The 20,099-nt window shown below is 31.3% G+C and overlaps 1 protein-coding gene across 3 annotated transcripts; it reads right to left on the bottom strand.

Annotated features, from left to right (window-relative positions):
• Positions 1-6,458: 6,458 nt before the first annotated feature.
• Positions 6,459-19,647, bottom strand: LOC110647371 (AUGMIN subunit 1-like). Of its 3 annotated transcripts, none has more exons than XM_058142239.1 (6): positions 19,232-19,647; positions 18,744-18,916; positions 18,526-18,657; positions 18,201-18,304; positions 6,969-7,105; positions 6,459-6,672 (listed from the first exon to the last, which is right to left on the bottom strand). In XM_058142239.1, the coding sequence occupies exons 2-5, from the start codon at positions 18,884-18,886 to the stop codon at positions 7,095-7,097; spliced, it is 390 nt and encodes a 129-aa protein (XP_057998222.1). In that variant the 5' UTR covers positions 18,887-18,916; positions 19,232-19,647; the 3' UTR covers positions 6,459-6,672; positions 6,969-7,094. The 3 variants fall into 3 exon arrangements, with proteins under 3 accessions (XP_057998222.1, XP_057998221.1, XP_057998220.1); XM_058142238.1 differs by having other exon boundaries at positions 6,459-6,824; XM_058142237.1 differs by having other exon boundaries at positions 6,459-6,842.
• Positions 19,648-20,099: the final 452 nt, after the last annotated feature.

The following is a 20,099-nucleotide window of genomic DNA, read 5'->3' on the forward strand; positions in this document are numbered from 1 at the left end:
TTTTGGTTTTGTTCCAATATAGCATAAATCATTATTTATGAATTTTTTATTTAAATTTTGCAAAACTTTTAATAGATAACTAAGTAATAGTCTATTAATACAGAAATAAAAAAGTAATAGTCTATTAATTTTAATAGTAGAATACATTTTAGAAAAAATTTTTATTTGGTCTCTAAAAAATCAATAATTTAAATTTTATCAAAATCTGAGCATTTATGACCTTATTAAAAAAAATTATTGTTATCATAAAACCAACACAAAATCGAACAAACATTCAAATCAAGTAAATAAATAAAAAAAAACTTTAAAAAGGAAAAAAAAGTTTTGTTGAATTTTTAGTCACTAGATTAATGGTGTTTAATAAATAAAAAATAAGGTAAATTATTATTTAGTCTCTAAATTATAAAATTATTTATGACTTGGACCTCATATTTTTAGAATTTTTTTAGCCCTTTATTTTTTATTCCATCTATTAATAGGTCCCTCCATCTAGATTTTCTGTTAGTAAGTAGCTTTTTGGATTGGTAATGGGGAGAGAATTTTCCTCCCAAGATATCTTTACCCTTCCATGCAATAAAATCCATTCCCATAAGGTAAGATCCCTAATTTCCCTTTTCCTCCTCCTCCTCCTCCTCCTCTCCTTGAGGATATTTCTAGCCATTTTTGCTTTTTTTTCTTTATCCCTTTCAACATTTCCCTAAAATTTCTTCTTTTTAGCTCTATTTTTCTCTCCAGTCCTTTGCCTCTCTTGAAACTCATCATTTCTTTTCCTATATCTTGTTTTTGCTTTTCTTTTGCCTATGCTTCACTGTGGTTTATGGTTTACTATGGAAGAAGTATGTCTTATTCTAATGGCACTGTGGGTTAGTAGGATGGTAGGTTTAAGAATGTAAATTGTAAATGTGGGAAAAATGTTGTGATATCTCTGAGTCTAAAAAAAATCCTAACAAGCCACATTACTATTGTAAAGATAATAAGTGTGGGACTTTTCATGGGTGGTGTGTTCTAATGACCTCATTCACTGCCACATCGATAGGGGATAGCCTTAATTTGAAGCAAGTATGCAATGCATTCGACGTTGCTGGAAGAGATTAGGGAAAAGCTAATAAAGCTGAAAGAATAGCACATAATGCTTTATGAGAAGCTTGAAAGGATTGAAGTAATTTTAAGCCATTTGAAGACTAGCATTGTTATTTTGAACTTTATTTTGGTGCTTATTGGCATGAAGAGCAAATAAACTATGCTCTTGTGTGTTATGTAATGAAATTGTTAGAGTTCAATCCAATTGGAATTAGGAAGTATAATTAGTTTAGGAAGTTTAGTAGAATTTAAATTATAAAGTTTAATAATTAGAGTCCTAAAAGATTAGATTTTAGTGGACTATATATATGTGTAATTGGTTAGCCATTATAAGGAATGCATTGTAGAAAGCTCACAAAGTGGAGGGGTGTATTGAATTCTATGAGTTTTGTTTGAGTGATTTTGAGAGTGAGAAAAATAATTAGTGAATAATTAGTGATTGTAATTATTTTTCCTTGATAGTCGATTTGTTTGGTAGAGTAGGCTTATGCCGAAACACGTTAAATTTTGTGATCTTTATTTTAGGATAAATTTTGACAACTGTCTCTGAACTTATCTAGTTGTAACATTACAGTCCCTCAACTTAAAAACGTAACATAAACTCCATCAACTTTCAAATTTTGCACAGTAAAATCCCTCTAACCTCCAATTACTAGTTTTTCAGTTAAACGCTGACCTAGACAGTTTCAGCATGGAGCTTAGTTAGTATTTCTCTTTTCTCTCTCAAGCCATGTGTAAATTGAATCATTCTTCTCTCTATAGACAGAATAATTTTTCATTCTTAAAGAGAATAATTTCACATTTTGCATAAGAGAGGAGAGAAAAATATTGACTAAGCGCCATGCAAGAGCTATTCACATCAGTTTCTAACTAAAAAATCAGTAATTGAATGTCAGAGGGATTTTACTGTGCAAATTTTAAAAGTTTAGGTGGTTTTATGTTACATTTTAAAGTTAAAGGACTGTAATGTCACAACTGTATAAGTTCAAGGACAGTTGTTGAAATTTATCCCTTTATTTTATGAGGGTGTGGTTTTTTCACAATAGTTGGTATCAAAGCTTGGGGATGATCTTTGTGAGTTTGGTTGAAGGTAGGGCTGCTATGACATGCAAAAAGTCACACATACAACAATTGTAGTGGTGGAGAGTTAAAATTGAAGTGGAGCTCTTGATGCAAAATCAAGAAGATTGATGACGCGAAGATTTTTTGAAGAAAGAAGCAAGTTACACCCAAGATAAAGATTGAAGAATAGGGATTTAAGGGTTTAAGCTCAAGCATGGAGATTTAATGATTTTATGACACCCAAGAATTTGAGGTATGCAATGGTTGATGGATTTTGAGTCAAGGTGGGGATTGTTAAAATTATGGGATAAATTTTGACAACTATCCCTGAACTTATCTAGTATAACATTATAGTCCTTCAACTTAAAAATGTAACATAAAACCCCTTCAACTTTTAAATTTTGCACAGTAAAATCCCTCAAATCTCTAATTATCGATTTTTTAGCTAGACGCTGACCTGAACAGTTCTAGAGTAGAGCTTAGTCAATATTTCTCTTTTCTCTCTCAAGTTATTTATAAATTAAATCATTTTTCTCACTGTAAATAGAATGATTTTTCAGGTGTAGAGAGAATAATTTTACAATTTGAATAAGAGAGGAGAGAGAAATGTTAACTAAGAGCCATGCGGGAGCTGATCAAATCAGTTTTCAATTGAAAAATCAGTAATTGAAAGTTAGAGGGATTTTACTGTGCAAAATTTAAAAGTTTAGGGGGTTTTATGTTACGTTTTAAAGTTTAAGGATTATAGTGTTACAACCATATAAGTTCATGGATAGTTATTGAAATTTACCCTAAAATTATGACTCAAAATCCTAGTGGGATTTAAAGAGAGATCTTTTCCTAATTTGAGTTAGAGAAATATTCCTCAATAGGATAAAGGTATATTTCCTATATAAAGTAGAACTCTTATTTTAATATTATTCCTAAATTGAGTGGGATTTCTATATAGAGCTTCAATATATTAAGAAAATTTTATCCATGTAAATTTTATTATTTTTTATTGTATTAGGTGTCAGGAAATTTTTTAGAGATCTGAGGAGCCCAAAGCGCTTCTATACTTGCATATTCCTAACAATCTTCCCCTCACGTGTGAATTTCTTCTACATTGGACTTACTAGGCTTGCTCCCCCTTAAACGGAAGCCTTTTTTTGTTTTTTCCTTAACTCAAAATATTATAGTGTCACCAAAAGCCCCAATTATTTTACCAAACCCACTTGAGCATGCACTTATAAGAGCCACACTAGAGCCATCACATGTTTCACTATCACGTGTACCAATAAAGTTTAGAAATTATTATTAATTAATTATTCATAAATTTTTCCATTCATATTTTTATATTTATTAATTTATTATTAGAAAGAAATACAAGACTATAAATAAAAAAGTTTTGGTAATGACTAAATGAATTCTAGAGAGAGCTTCAATAGATTGAGAAAATTTTATCCATGTAAATTTTATTAATTTTTATTGTATTAGGTGCCAGGAAATTTGTTAGAGATTTGAGGAGCTCAAAGCGCTTCCATACTTGCATATTCTCAACAATCTCCCCCTTAGGTGTGCATTTCTTTTACATTTCGCTTACTGGGCCTACTCTCCCTCAAACGCAAGCCCTTTTTTTTTATTTTTCTTAACTCAAGTATTATAGTGTCACCAAGAGCCCCAATTACTCCACCAAACCCACTTAAGCATGCACCTATAAGAGCCACACTTGAGCCATCACGTGTTTCACTATCACGTGTACTGAGAGTCCCCACTCCATCGATTTGCTTTCCTCCAAAAGAGTACCTTCCTGCTCCATTGGGCCTACTAGGAGTCTTCTGACTCTTTCATCCACATATCAGAGCACCACGGGAATCGCTGATCACTATTTCCATACTTGTCCTTATCGAACCATCAGCTTTAATACCACTTGTTAGAGATCTAAGGAGCCCAAAGTGCCTAGGGAGAATGCTTCTTGATAGGCCTTATGAAAAAATACACTCATAGGCTTGACACCACATCCAACCCAAAACCTTAAAGCAATGAGTCTATGGGTCATTTCCATTTATATGTCTCTCACTCATCCCATCCCTTTTTGATGTAGGAATTCATCACTTGCATATTCCCAACAAAATTTCATATTAAAATTTAGGTCTATTTTTCATAATTGACAATTATATTCAGATATTTAATTTTAGCTAAAAAGATCTAACTTTTGAGATTGATAATAATTTTATATAAAACTCAAAATCAATTTTGGGAATATAAACTCTGTTACATAAAAAAAAAAAGTAAAAAAAAAAATAATTCATAGCGAATACATTTTATTGTGGATAATATAATGAATTCAAAATATAGTTTCACACTTTAAATCTGCGTTTTGCTATTATAAATTTTAAGAGTTAAATAGAACTGCTCTCAATTTTAGAGATTTGGTCCTTTCTAGTGAAAATTAAAATATTTGAATATATTTGAAAATTAATTAAGTAACAAAAGTTGAAGAATAAGGGTGAAATTTAGCCATCTTTCTCAGATTTTTCTCTACTCCTTTGCCAACTACGACATGATCCTATAGTCAAGTAAATTGCATCACTCATCCTTTAACTTAAGTAGTTATTTAATTTCAATAATTTAATTTGAATTTATTAAAATAGAATTCCTCAAATTTAATTTTGTTTCAGAAACAATCCTTCTATCCTACAATAACATATTTTTAAGTAAAAAAATAAAAAATAAAATCAACTTTTTGTCCTCTTTTCCTTTTTTTTTTTTTCTTTTTTACCTTTATAATTAAATTAATTAATAATTATTTTATTTTAACTAAAATTATTAATAAAATTATTAATTATATATTTTATTTATTATTAATTAAAATTTAAATTGTAACTTGGAAAATTAATACAATAATAATAAATTTTAAAATAATATTTTATTAATATATTGTATTTTATCAATATTTTTAATTTTTATGTTAAAAAAAACACTAAACAATAATAATAATTTATAAATTTATTTTGATTATATTAATTTATTATTATAAATCTGAAAACTTGATATTGCATATTGAAAAGATTTTTTTCTAAAATAAAACTAAAGTTGACTTGAAATTAAATGACTGAAATAAAATAACCACAAAATTAAAAGACAGTCGGTGCAATTTACCTTCCAAAGTCCCTTTTTTGTCACCTTTTATCTCTTTTATTTTTCTCTCTAAAAAGCAACAAAAATCCAATCTTATCTCAAAGGGTCTCCATATATTCATGAAATATAAATATATCTCATAAAGTAGAAAAGTATCAAAATCTCATAAAAAAGACTCTCCAAAACAACACACGAGAAATTGGATCACAACGGTCAAATTTTTATGGGTTTTCAACCCCTAATAAGATGAGTTTATATAATATATAATTGAATTTGGATGGGTCGAATTTGCAAAATAATATTGGTATCTAATTTGAGTTTCACATGTAAAGTTTAAATGTAAATATATATTTTTTTATAATAATATTTATAAATTTTTATATGTTATATTTAAAATAAATAGAGTTTAAATATTTTATAATATTGTTGAATATTCAAAATATAAATTAATAATAAAAATATTTTTTTAGATTATTAATTAAAATATATAAAATTAAATAGGTAAATATTTTTTAACAATAATAATTGAATTTAAGACTGGTTCGAGTAGTCGAAGATAAATTTTAAAAGGTTTTGGATGAATTCGATATTGAGAATATCATTTAAGATTTGAATAGGACGAACTATATACTCCCCACAGGAAAAAAACAAAAAAAAAAAAAAAAAAGCAAAAGTACATTGTAGCCAGAGACAAGAAAGGAGGCTACATCCACGGGCTGTTCCTGTTCTGCTACAAAACCTAATGCCCTCCACACCAACAACAATCAGTATTCTTCACCAGCAGCCCCTAGAGCTCTTTCGCTTCAAATCCCACTTGTCCATCATCCCCCTTCAAGTTACAGGCGTACATTGTCATCTAGGCAATGGGCGACAGTAAAAAATCCACAGGTGCAAGATCAGTGGGTTCTAGTCCCGTGAATTCTTTACCAACCCACAATAATGAGTTCCTTTCGCAAAACACAGATGATAAAATTTTTTAGAATTATATGGCCATTTTTGTGAAGCTGACAAGCTGTAATTACATTATGTTGTATTTCCTGTAAAAATGGCTGTGGAATGTTTTGATGGAAGAAGAGCACAAGGTTCCTGATACTAATAATTTACAAAGGCTATGCGCTAAGGACCATGCTATAATTTTTGAACTTAGTTGCAACTAAAGCCACACATGGCACTCAAAAACTTAACCTGGAGAAGAATGATCCAATTCAAAACATTACTGATACGTATTTCAATAATTTGTCAAACATATATACTATGATCTTTGTTTTGTACTCCTAACACTTTTTAACATTACTGAATTAGCACTTGCTCCTTACACCAAATACAAAGGATAGAAAACCAGAAGTGGAAGTATCATTGGCACATCAGAGACAATCACTTCATAGTTTCTGTAATAATAGAAAAATGTACCTGAACAAATAAAAGAATACAACAATCATCTATATGCAAGGTGTTTAATCAGATGTGGCAAGGGCTGAATGGAATACATCTTCAAGATACGTCTCAGCAGCAGCATACTGTCTTTTCTTGTCCTCCACTACCAGAGCAGCTAAGGCTTTATCCTGTATTAACACCAAAATCTATATAAATATATATATATATATTATATACACACACACACACACACACACAAAATCTTTTTCTTGAAAAGTAAATGAACCTTGATGCTAGGTAACAATTATGTGTTACTTAAAATGAGGAATTACCAGTGGCAAGTCTTGGTAACTCCTCAAAGTATCCAGGATGGGCATTGTTTTCTTCTCCAAGTCCTTCTGTGTTCGGCCATTTCAACCAATACTCCATGGCTGATCTCTGGTGTTTAGCCCACATGGTTAAGAAGTGCCTGCTCAGATAATAAGTCATTGTAAATATGGTAACATACAAACAGAAAAGCATGCAGGTAAGGTAATGCATTTAAATCATCATTTTGTAGAAGGCCTTAGTGACATGAAAACTTTCCGATGTGCCAAAAAATAAAAAAAAAACACACCATTGAACCTTTTATGTTAACTCTTTTGATCATTCACAATTATCAAGAATATAACACCTCACTAGATGGGGATTTACACACATTTTACCATTGTTCAAAATCTTTCATTCCCTTGCATAAGCCACCAACGGCTTAAAGCCCAATACCAATGTTTTTGCAGCTTATAGTTGTCATATTATTAAGTACTGACCCTATTGCTGCTATAAGTTGGCAACTTAGAAAGCAAAAAAGAAAAAAAAAAGAAAAAGACATTGTGAGTAGACCCAACAAAGACTCAATATGAACCTATAAACCTCTATCTCAACATCCAAATCCCATCTTGCAAGAAGAAAACAAGAGACTCTTTTCAAAGATATTGAACTTGATAAAAAGACGAGAGGAAGCCATGTCAAACAATAGGACAAAGATATTAAAAATAAGTCTATTAAAACATCAAAATATAAAGGAGTGTAGAAAGAGTAAATATTTATATACATACATGTAAACACAGCCATATGGTGCATGGACCAATTTTCGGTGTATATACTACATATGCAAATGCATACTCACATACAGAGCAATAAATTGAAGCAATTTGGCTCATGATTTCCAAATGTATAGAGTCAAAAAAGTAGAGAAATCACAAGACAATTGCAGTTAGAAACTACACCCACATCTAAAGATAAGAAAAATAGCAACTACCAGAATGCAATTGAGTTGCAACCTAACTCTTCACACAACATTACTACATGACCCCTAAATATTCAAATGTGTATGATAGAGAAAAGGGTCAGCACAACCATGCAATAAACAGTAAATCAATCAAGCAAAGAACAAATAAGAAGGAAGAAGAATGGAAGAAGAGAAATGGCCAAGACTAGGGTTAGCAATTCGTGTTCGCAGGTCATAAACAGGTCGTGTCAACTTACACATGTAATACAAAAATGGCTAACTCCAAAATGACATGTTTAATTAATCATGTCAAAATGCTCAACCTTAACACGAATATGTTTATGACACAAGTTACACGACACAACTCGTATAACCTATTTTAATAAATTGGTCATTTAACATGTCATACAACATGATACAATATGCTTAACCCTTTTAATTAAATGGGTCATTATAAATCTCATATGACACAATAGGTTTAACCTATTTGACACGTTTAACTTGTTTAATGCTGAAACACATTTAAAAAATAACAAAATATATATACCTAAATATTAGAAAAAAAAAATATGAATACACAAACATTCAAACATCCAATTATTCAAAAATCATCATAGATCTATGCTTGAACCAACTACAATTTGAAAATCCTGGTAGAACAATCAATCAATGACAAACCCAGATAATTGAAACTAATGAACTAAAATTTAGTTTACAAATTCTTCAACAAAATTTAAAATTTGATGAGAGAAAACTCAATAGATCTAAACTTGATGAGATATAATGATATATGGTAAGTCAAAAGTGAAGATAGAGAATGAGAGAGTGAAGTAGTGAATATGGCAAGGAAGCTTGAGAGAGTGAGGGACTTGAGCATAGTTTCAAATTGCGATCATAGTCACAATCCTGAGTAATGAAAACAGGCCTATAATGGCCATAACGTAGCAGTAACGGCCTGGCGCCACACAAATTTTTTTGAAAAAATTGCAAAGTTCGTAAAATTACTATATATTGGTAGATACAAGTAAAATTACGATACACAACTGTATAGGAAGCATAAATACATCAAATAAAAACATTAAATCTATTATTTTTAGACATCATTAGCTTTAAACAATTTATAGGCTAAAATAATTATGTAGATAGTACAGAACTAGAATCTAGAATACTAGATATAGACATATAATAAAAAAAACTAACCTTACTACCACCAAAATCAGTGTCTTGGAAGTTTTTATTGGTCTTGACTTTAATTCTGACTTTGAGAGCTTTGATCATCAACTTGACTATATTGGTAGTATGATGATGGATTAAAGCCGCACAAGGAACCCATACCAAAAGGATCACTCAAATTGGGTTGTTGAGAGTATAGTGGTTGCTCTGATGACTCTAATGAGGAGACATTTGAATACATAGAAGGATAATTATATGGATATGGATTTGAGTGTGCCCATTCAAATTGCCCATATCCATAATTACTAGAAGAAGTATCTTTAGTTGATGAGCCTCCATGGTCATGTCCATGCATACCGTAAGACCCAAATCCATATTCATAATTAGTTGAATCAATAGAATGTTCCTCATATGCAATGCCTTTACCCTTTGTTCGAGATGTATCACCACTACCACTATGCGAGCCACGAGATTGTTGATATGTGCATTGCATTGCTGGAGATGGATCATAAGCATTGCTAGCACCACCACTTTGTCTTTGACTAGGTGAAGCTTGATGTGAACTACTAGTTGCACCACGTCCACCAATGGTTTCTTCTCCACCTTCACCATCATAACCATCATCATTGCCATCACTTGAACTGGATAATACAAAAGAATCACATCACCACCTTGTTGTCCTTAATTTTGAGCAATGTATTGTGATGGAGCATTAACATCATCATCATTCTCTAACCATGAATTTGATTCACCATCAAGAAGAGGAGATTCTCTTTCCTCCAACCAAGGATTTAGTGGATTATCTTCCTCAAAAATTTAATCCAAATGAATTGGATTATACCTTCTTTCTAACTCTTATTGGCTTTTCCTTGCAAGACTTTTGACTTTGAGCCTTATATTATAATGAACAAAGGCAAGTACATGTAATTTTTGATACCGTAATTTATTTCTTGTCTTTGTGTTTATAAGGGAAAAAGTGCTCCAATTTCTCTCACAAGTAGATGTCGATGTTGTTTGGCTCAACATTTTAATGGCAATTCTTTGCAGTTCAGGAGCACTTTCACCATAATCAATTCACCACTCAGTTACATGATAGTTCAATGAACAATATACTTTAATATTGGCTTGAAATTAGCAATACTTACTAATAAACAATAAAAGTTTAGTTTTACCTGGATCGGTTAACTTAATAGCTCTTTGTGCTAAAGCGGTACCAAAGCTCTCCATTTTTTCTCTAAACATTAGTGCCTACCCAATAACGTCAAATCCATATTATTAAGTCCATTATTAATTCTAGCTAATTGAGCGCTAAATTCACTTAGCTATGCACTTACTTAGTTTAATGTATGACCTTGATTCACTAAATCACCCTCTAGCCTCATTATCACATTTTTCAATCCCAACATGATTTCATTGTCGTCTCCAATATCACATGGACCATATTGGTACTGAGGATTCAGGAAAAACCCTACAAAATCAAATATATATAATAAGCTACAACATAATTTAATAGTATTTAAGCAATAAATATATATGGCAACTTGTTAAGGCATTAACTAATAACTTACCAGCTACATGCAAATCATGATGTAACTAAAAATTTCATCTTTTGTAAATGATTTTTCAATACTCAATATAGCTTCTGGAATTTTTTTGAATTGCCAACTTTGCTCTTTCCATTGCCTCAAATATAAACCTTATAGTTGGCTTTTCATCACCATCAACTAATTTCAAAACTTTAAGTAAAGGCTCTTAGACTTTTATTATTTACTAGGCTCTCCCAAAAATTACTTCCCTCACTACCCAAGCCAAAAACAATTTTTTATTATTCCCCAACTTCAGTCGATATTTTAAGAAGTGGCTTGGTCCAAGGTGACTCCACAATATTAAAAGGCAATCTATTGTGAATCATGAAATCGCCAAAAGCTTTGAAGAGCTTTTCCTTGTGTCTTTAACCATTTTGTTTTTAATTTTGGCTACTTGGATTACGCTCTAATTTTCTCCAACTCAATTTTAGCAGCAGCTAATTGGGTAGCTTGTGTTGATGCCTCAGCATATCTTGTAGCTTCTCTACCCCTTTTGCACGAACAGTAGTCGACCGGCCTAATACTTAGCAAGGAGCATCATGTCTACTACTACCACCACCTTCATAATGAGAACCGGCTCTCCTTCGAAATGCATCTTCATCAAATTATCGTAGACTTTCTCGTCTGGCCATTTTTAACTCTATATCCTCCTCATCATCATCATCTGACTCTATTCTATTAGTATTTATTATTTCTTCTTTTAATCTCCTCTGTCTTTTTTGGCAACTTGAAATTCCTTTCACATACTTGCTATGTCTTTCCTTCTAATGAAACTTGTTGACAACCAGTAACTTAACCTGGTATAGTAGCCAAGTGTAACTTCAATCTAATTATTCCTCCTGTTGAGGTGGCAAACTTCCATCCAATGTCATTGGTTGGTTTACCAGTAGCAGCAAAACCTCCTCGTGGCATTTTCAAATTCTAAGTGTCAATCTCACTGTTTAACAAATGAGGTATAGTTAATTTTAATAAATATAATTATAGTTTCATAAGTAACTTATATCATATTAACAATACAAAGTATTATTTCTAAGTGCTAAGTACTAACTCACATCAAATTTGAACATATGAAATGAAATCAATTAATAAGTTAAAAATTTATTTTTTTTAATTTTAAAATAGTTTTTTTTAACTACAATATATATATTTTTTTAGGAAATTTACACTTACATATTCATTAAATATTACCTATAATAACTAAGATAAGTATTTAATTTAAACTTAAGATTTAATGAAGCCTAAATTTTATATTTCCAACTCTAAACATATGCATAGCTTCAACAAATATTAATGAAGCCTTAATTTCATTTTATGTTATTTTGTAATTAATAATGTAAACAGTAAAATTAATTTTGAGATTAGTTCAAAATGATAATTAAAAAAAAAACATAAACCGATAGATCGGGCAAACTAACCCTTCCTTCAAACTATCAACTTAAAAACAAATCTAACATCAACATTAATTTTCTTCAACAAATATACAAAACACCAAAGAAAACAAAAAAACAGCACATAATGAGAATAAATTCTATAAAACAGCAAATAACTCACCTCTATTAGTCTTTTTCCAAGAATTAGCTTTGGAGAATAGAGTAATCTACTAATCTTAGCCAAGGTTCTTGGAAAACAATAAAAGGATAGAGATTGTATGAAGAAAAGGAGGAAATTTTGAGTGAAAATTTGAGAGAAATTGAAGCCAAACAGCAGCTATTAAAGTGCTGCAGCAAAGACAAGAAACAGGCCATCAAAAAAATTGCGCACATGTGGAAAAGTGACAGAAGAATCTTCAAAGTAACAGCCATTACCATTATTTAATGGTCGATAATGGCCGTTACCATTATACAAAGGCCGTTACAACCGTTATGCCTGCAAGTGCCTATTTGCCTATAAACAATAGTCTCATGTGTAGCGGCCCCCTCCAAAACCTATAAATAATGACCATTACATTGCATAATGGCTGTTATTTGAAACTATGGACTAGAGAGAGAATAGCCAATGAAAATTGAAAGAGAAGGCAGCAAGCAGTGCAAAAACAGGAGAGAAAATGATAGGATAAGAATATAAGATGTATTTTTAACTTTAGGGTTACCTTTTTACACTTTAGTAAAAAAATGTGTAGTATAGGTATATTAATAAATGGGTCATAACAAGTTTAAATAAATCAAAATTAAACAAGTAAACTATTAACCCGATAAAATAAATGAGTTATTATGTGTTTAATCGGATTAAGTGAGTCAACCCAATTAAACCTCTTTTTTTAGTGTCCCCTAAACGGTTGACCCATTTATGACCCAAACTCATTTATGCTAAACCCAAACTCACTAAATTTCATATCGAGTTGTGCTGTGTAAATGAGTCATATTAAGGCTGGCAATTTGTGATACAGTCCGTTTGCATGATACAACTAGACACGAAGTTAGGTGAGTTTGGATTTAGCATAAACCGGTCAACCCGTTAAGGACATGCTAAAAAAAGGTTTAATTGGGATGAAAATTGAGACAAGACGAGACAAAGAATAGCCAATGAAAATTGAAAAAAAAAAAGATAATTGAGGAAGCGACAGGCAGTGTAAAAATGGGAGAGAAATTGATAGAATAAGAATATAAAAAGTACTTTTAGGTTTAGGATTACCTTTGTACGCTTTAATAAAAAAATGTGTAGTACAGATATATATAAATGGGTCATAACAAGTTTAAATAAATTAAAATTAAACAGGCAAAATGTTAACCTGATAAAATAAACAGGTTATTATGTGTTTAATCTGGTTAAGCAGATCAACCCTATTAAACCTCTTTTTTAGCGTGTCCTAAACGGTAGATGTTCATGACCCAAACCCGTTTATGCTAAACCCAAACTTACTTAACTTCGTACCGAGTCAAGCCGTGTAAATGGATCATATTAGGACCGGTAATTTGTAATATGAGTCATTTACATGGCATGACTTAATACGAAATTCAGTGAGTTTGGGTTTCAACAGTCTTTTTTTAGTGTGTCCTAAATGGGTTGACCCGATTATGCTAAATCTAAACTCACCTAACTTCGTATTGAGTCGTATCGTGTAAACGGGTTGTATCACAAATTGCTAGCCCTAATACGACCCATTTATACGGCACGACTTAACATGATGTTTAGTGAGTTTGAGTTTAGCATAAATGGGTTTGGGTCATAAACAAGTCAACCCATTTAGAACACGCTAAAAAAAGGGGTTTAATTAGGTTGACACACTTAACCCGATTAAACACATAATAACCCCTTTATTTAATTGGATTAATAGTTTACTTATTTAATTTTGATTTATTTATACTTGTTATGCCCCATTTAGTAATGTACCTATACTACACATTTTTTTACTAATTTGTAAAAAAGCTAACCCTAAACCTAAAAATACATCTTATATTCTTATCCTATCAATTTCTCTACCCTTTTTTATTAATTAAATGGATTTTTGTTAGAGGAAGTTAGAAGGAGATTATACGATTTTTATGAATTTATGCAATTCATTTTTCAAAATGATGAACTTTTTTTTTGTTAGGGTTTGTCCATCTTTGTAAGAATTTTTTTCTTAATATACGCTATACAAATTAACTATCTTTGTATTGGGATGGGGACTATGTTGAGGAATATAGAGGTGAGGCATTATTTTAAGTTCATAAAAAAGTATATGGTTTTTTTTATCCACATATTGTAGAGGCCCTTGTTGTCTTTTATAGAATGGGTTAGTATTGGACGGTGGATTTCATCACATAGTTGGGCAATCAAATTGCCTTTTTCTCATTGAAGCTCTCCACGGCAAATCTAGATGTCTGGTTCCTTTCTAACTGGTTGTTGATGACATTTTGAAGCGAAGTTCCCTGTTCTCAACTTTCTCATTCTGCCTTTGCTAAGGGTAACTGTTATGTGGTTGCCCATTCATTAGCCCAATTAGCTATTGATATTGATGTGGAGTTTGTTCTTATGGAAGACATTCCTTGTTGTATCCAAGCTTTTATTAGAAGTGATACTGTCACTTCTGTTTTAATGAAATTTAATTTCCTCTAAAAAATTGTTAAGGCATTTTTAATTAGTTTGCTTAAGGAGATGAAGAGAATGACAGTTTTAATTTTTCAATGTAGAAAAAAATGTTTCAAGAAAGACAACAACATTGACAAAAAACTGTTGTTAGTTTTCTGAAAATAAAAACCAAAAACCAGCAATGTTATTGAAAAGGACCTAAATTTCTATATTTCATAAACTTGTCAATCAATCATGCATTTAGGGCAAAGATGTGATGAACTGAAAACTTAAAATCTGAAGTTGAGAAATTATCATTGGGATGCCGACTGCTTAAGGTCATCAAATCCTTAATTAGCAGGTGTTCATATAACCTGAACAAGGACAGTTTTAATCTTTCTAATTATCAACTTAATTTCTTCCTCATAGTGATAACAAAGAATAAATACCTTTTAGTTGGAATATTGTTGCAAATTTTGTCGCTTCTTTGATGCCATAACTGCCAAGTTTGTCTTCAAGCATGTTGCTAGTTGTATAAAAAAAAAAAACCCAAGCATGTTGCTAGTTGTATAAAAAAAAAAAAACCCAAGCATGTTGCTAGTTATATAAAATATATATCAACCCATAAATCATAATATACCTGAAAGCACAAAAGATAATAATAACACAACGGACTAGCTTAGTTTGAAATAGAAAGGGGAGAAAACTGAAATTCATTTTGTTGTTGGAAGCCATGCAGATTAACCCTCTAACAGATTGTAAAGATAATATTTGAGTTGCTTGCTAACGTTATTAAAGGCGCGCCACAGGCTCTAACTCTAGCACCTCCACAGGAGAAAGGCAAGCGACATTCACCAGGCCCTCGCCTTATGCGCCTAAGCATGCGCTTTGTTCTAGGCCCAAAGCTCTACAAAGGCGCGTCTTTTTTATTTCTTCCTTCTATGAGCAATTCCATCACTACTCGAAATTTGTAGATTTAAAAGTTTTCAAAATTAGCATCACTGGTGATAATTAGTCACCAAAATCTCATCAAACTATCACACTCAGGACCACTAACCTCTCATAATTCCATTTTCAACACTACCACTCATAATCTTTTTCAAAAAAAAAAAAGGTTGCATATACACCTATTTCAAGATCTATGCCAATCTAACTTGAGAACCAAATAATACTCCTTTAGTTCTTAAAGACAAGGAAGATGATGAAGATATTGATTTTGAAAATGAGTATTAAAAGGATTAAGGTCTAGAAGAAGATAAAGAAGATTATGATGCTATTCTTGATTAAGACTGAAGAGTACTTATTTTATAATTGCTTGACTTTAGTTTTGAAATACTAAAAGAATATAGTACTTGAATTGTTATTAGTTACTATTATTTTAGTTTTTATGTTATTTAAAATTTGATAGAATATTCACATTTATTTGACTTTGAATTTTTTTTTTCTTGCGCCTCAACTCTGCACAAAATATATAAATATACCTAAATATTCGAAAAAAAATCCAAATATATAAACATTAAAATATCCAATTATTCAAAAATTATCCCAAATCTAAGCTTGAACCAACAACAACTTAAAAATCCTGGTAGGATAATGAACCAATGACAAACCAAGATAATTGAAACTGATAAATCAATGCTCAGTTTGCAAATTATTCAACAAAAATCTAAAACTTGATGGGACAAAACTCAATAGATCTAAACTTGATGAGATATAATAATATATGGTGAGTCAAAAGTGAAGACAGAAAGAACGAGAGAGTGAAGGAGTGAATATGGCTAGGAAGCTTGAAAGAGTGAAAGACTAGACAGAGAACAGCCGATGAAAATTAAAAGAGAAGAAAATTGAGGAAGCGGTAGATAGTGCAAAAAGGCGAGAGAAATTGACAGAATAAGAATATAAAATGTATTTTTAGGTTTAGGGTTAGCTTTTTACACTTTAGTAAAAAAATGTGTGGCATAGGTACATTAATAAATTGGTCATAACAAGTTTAAATAAATTAAAATTAAATAGGAAAATTGTTAACCCGATAAAATAGCAGGTTATTGTGTGTTTAATTGGATTAAGCGGGTCAACCCAATGAAACCTCTTTTTTTGGCATATCCTAAATGGTTTACCCGTTTATGATCCGAATCCATTTATACTAAACTCAAAATCACCTAAATTCATATCAAGTCGTTTAGTGCAAACGGGTTGTATCACAAATTGCTAGCCCTAATACGACCCATTTACACGGCACAACTTAACACGAAGTTTAGTGAGTTTGGGTTTAGTATAAACGGGTTTGGGTCATAAACAAGTCAACCCATTTAGAACACGCTAAAAAAAGGACATAAAAAAAAGGACATAATAACCCCTTTATTTAATTGGATTAATAGTTTATCTAATTAATTTTGATTTATTTAAACTTGCTATGCCCCATTTAGTAATGTACCTATACTACACATTTTTTTACTAATGTGTAAAAAAGCTAACCCTAAACCTAAAAATGCATCTTATATTCTTATCCTATCAATCCCTCTAGCCTTTTTTATTAATTAAATGGATTTTTGTTAGAGGAAGTTAGAGGGAGATTATACGATTTTTATGAATTTATGCAATTCATTTTTCGAAATGATGAACTTTTTTTTTTGTTAGGGTTTGTCCATCTTTGTATGGATATTTTTCTTAATATACACTGTACAAATTAACTATCTTTGTATTGGGATGGGGACTGTGTTGAGGAATATAGAGGTGAGGCATTATTTTCAGTTCATAAAAAAGCATCTGGTTTTTTTTATCCACATATTTTAAAGGCTCTTGTTGTCTTTTATAGAATGGGGTAGTATTGGATAGTGGGTTTGATCACATAGTTGTGCAATCAAATTGCCTTGTTCTCATTGAAGCTCTCCACGGCAAATCTAGATGTCTGGGTCCTTTCCAACTGGTTGTTGATGAGATATTGAAGCGAAGTTCCCTGTTCTCCACTTTCTCATTCTGCTTTTGCTAAGGGTAATTGTAACCCATTCAATAGCCCAATTAGCTATTGATATTGATGTGGAGTTTGTACTTATGGAAGACATTCCTCCTTGTACCCATGCTGTTGTTAGAAGTGATACTGTCACTTCAGTTTTAATGAAATTTAATTTCCTCTAAAAAACTGTTAAGGCATTTTTAATTAGTTTGTTTAAGGAGATGAAGAGAATGCCAGTTTTAATTTTTCAATATAGAAAAACAATGTTTTAAGAAAGACAACAACATTGACAAAAAACTGTTGTTAGTTTTCTGAAAATAAAAAACAAAAGCCAGCAATGTTATCAAACAGGACCTAAATTTCTATATTTTCATAAACTTGTCAATCAATCATACATTTAGGACAAAGATGTGATGACTTGAAAACTTAAAATCTGAAGTTGAGGAATTATCATTAGGATGCCGACTGCTTAAGGTCATGAAATCCTTAATTACTAGATGTTCATATAACCTGAACAAGGACGGGAAATGACAGTTTTAATCTTTCTAATTATCAACTTAATTTCTTCCTTACAGTGATAACAAAGAATAGATACCTTTTAGTTGGAATATTGTTGCAGATATTATCGCTTCTTTGATGCCATAACTGCCAGGTTTGTCTTCGCAAGGAGCTACATCTTCCTCAAGTTGTCCAAGCGTTCTACCAAAGCCCGTTCAGAAAATAAGAGAGCAAAAAAGGGAAAATAAGAGAGAGAGAGAGAGAGAGAGAGAGAGAGAGAGAGAGAGAGGGAGAGTATCCTGTTCATGAAACAACAATTTGTTTAAAGTAGAAAAGTTTGGAGATCTAGTATTAGTAGATATGACAGAGCACAACTTAAAAAATTATTGAAGAAGAATCTAAAATTAAATTTAGGAATTTGCCTTTTTAAATAGGTAAGTCTTGCTATTGCCTTCCGAGTGTAATCAAGAAGAATTTTGGACTCCTTCTGTGCTTTAGCCCTCTGTGCCCTTTCTTCCACCCTCAAGGAAATATCCCCCATTGTTACAAGAAAACTATATGCATTTTCTTCATTTAAAACTCCAAATATTAAGAACAAAATAAAAGATATAGAATTGAAGAGCCAGAATGACAAATCCACCTATTTAGTTCAGTATCTCTTATGTTCAACAAGTTTGCCACATTTGCAAGAACTTGAGCCCACCCAACCACATCTGAGGGCAAACTCTCTTGTGCTAGCCCCACATTCTCCAATATCTCTCTAATTCTTGCAGCTATAGCCATAAAAGCGTTCAAATAATTGTTTCAAGAGACCTGAAAATCAAGAATTTCTGTTAGAACTTCATTTAAAACGTAACAAGTTCATTCTGTTATTATTCCCCAAAATTCAAAAAGCATAAACTAAAAAAAAAAAATTTGAAATTTGAATATTGCTTATACCCAAATAATCATAAAGAAAAGAAGAAAATCAATGATATCGATAAATTTACAGTTCGCTACTTCAAAATGTCTACAAAAAGAAAAGAACTTTTTTCACAATGCAGCAAACAAAACCAATAAGAGAGCAATATCTAGCAATTAGCCTAAGCAAAAACACCAAAAAGAACACACAAAAACCAAAGGACAGACCTTGAGAACCATGCTCGGTGGATTTCTGGCGGAAATCGTTAGCAAGGATGCGTCTTGGCCTGGGAAACAGTATGAGAATTTATATCGCTTATTGCTTGCATGAGAATTTCATGATAGGGTTATCAGTAAGTTACACAATGTGCACTTCCGTGGATCTTCTCATGAGGAGCCGCGATTTGATTCAGGGGTTAAAAGGCCAACCTAGCGGCGAATGGCGTTCGGCTATGGTGTTTGTAGGCGGTGGACTTAGCCGATAGACGCTGAATAGGCGAGAGAGATTCAGTGGGAGAAATGTTATTCTGTGCCGTCCGTATCACCGGCCGCGACCACTATTTGACAAGGAAGACGGCCGTGACCACTATAAGACGGCTGTGTTTTGAATTTTTTGGGTATTTTATAAAATGATCCTTAGGTCGAGCAAAATAAATTAGATAAAGCTCAATAATTTAATCTTTTAATAATTAAAATTATTAACAAATTAGTTTTTATGTCCAAAATCAGCCATATGCCATTAAATTAGATATAAAAGATAATAACTAAAATCAATTCTGATCAAATATGATGGAATTTGAAATAAACTTCACAAAATTTATATAACAACTTCTTTTGGATTAAAATACCCTTATAAAAAAAATTATTTTTAATCATTCATTTTCTTATGCTGTAATATTATCCTTAAATTCTCAAGAAACGTGTGAATTTATTTTATATTTATTACTATATTATTAACTAGTTTACATATTTGTTTATTGTTATAAATTTACTAGATATAAGATTTTTTTTTTAGTTTTATAGAAAATTATAAGAGTACATCTAATATAAATTCGATCTTATATGAGAATAAGTTTAATAACTATTAAATTAAATA

The sequence above is a fragment of the Hevea brasiliensis genome, unplaced genomic scaffold (assembly GCF_030052815.1).
Source record: "Hevea brasiliensis isolate MT/VB/25A 57/8 unplaced genomic scaffold, ASM3005281v1 Scaf388, whole genome shotgun sequence".
Lineage (NCBI taxonomy): Eukaryota > Viridiplantae > Streptophyta > Magnoliopsida > Malpighiales > Euphorbiaceae > Hevea > Hevea brasiliensis.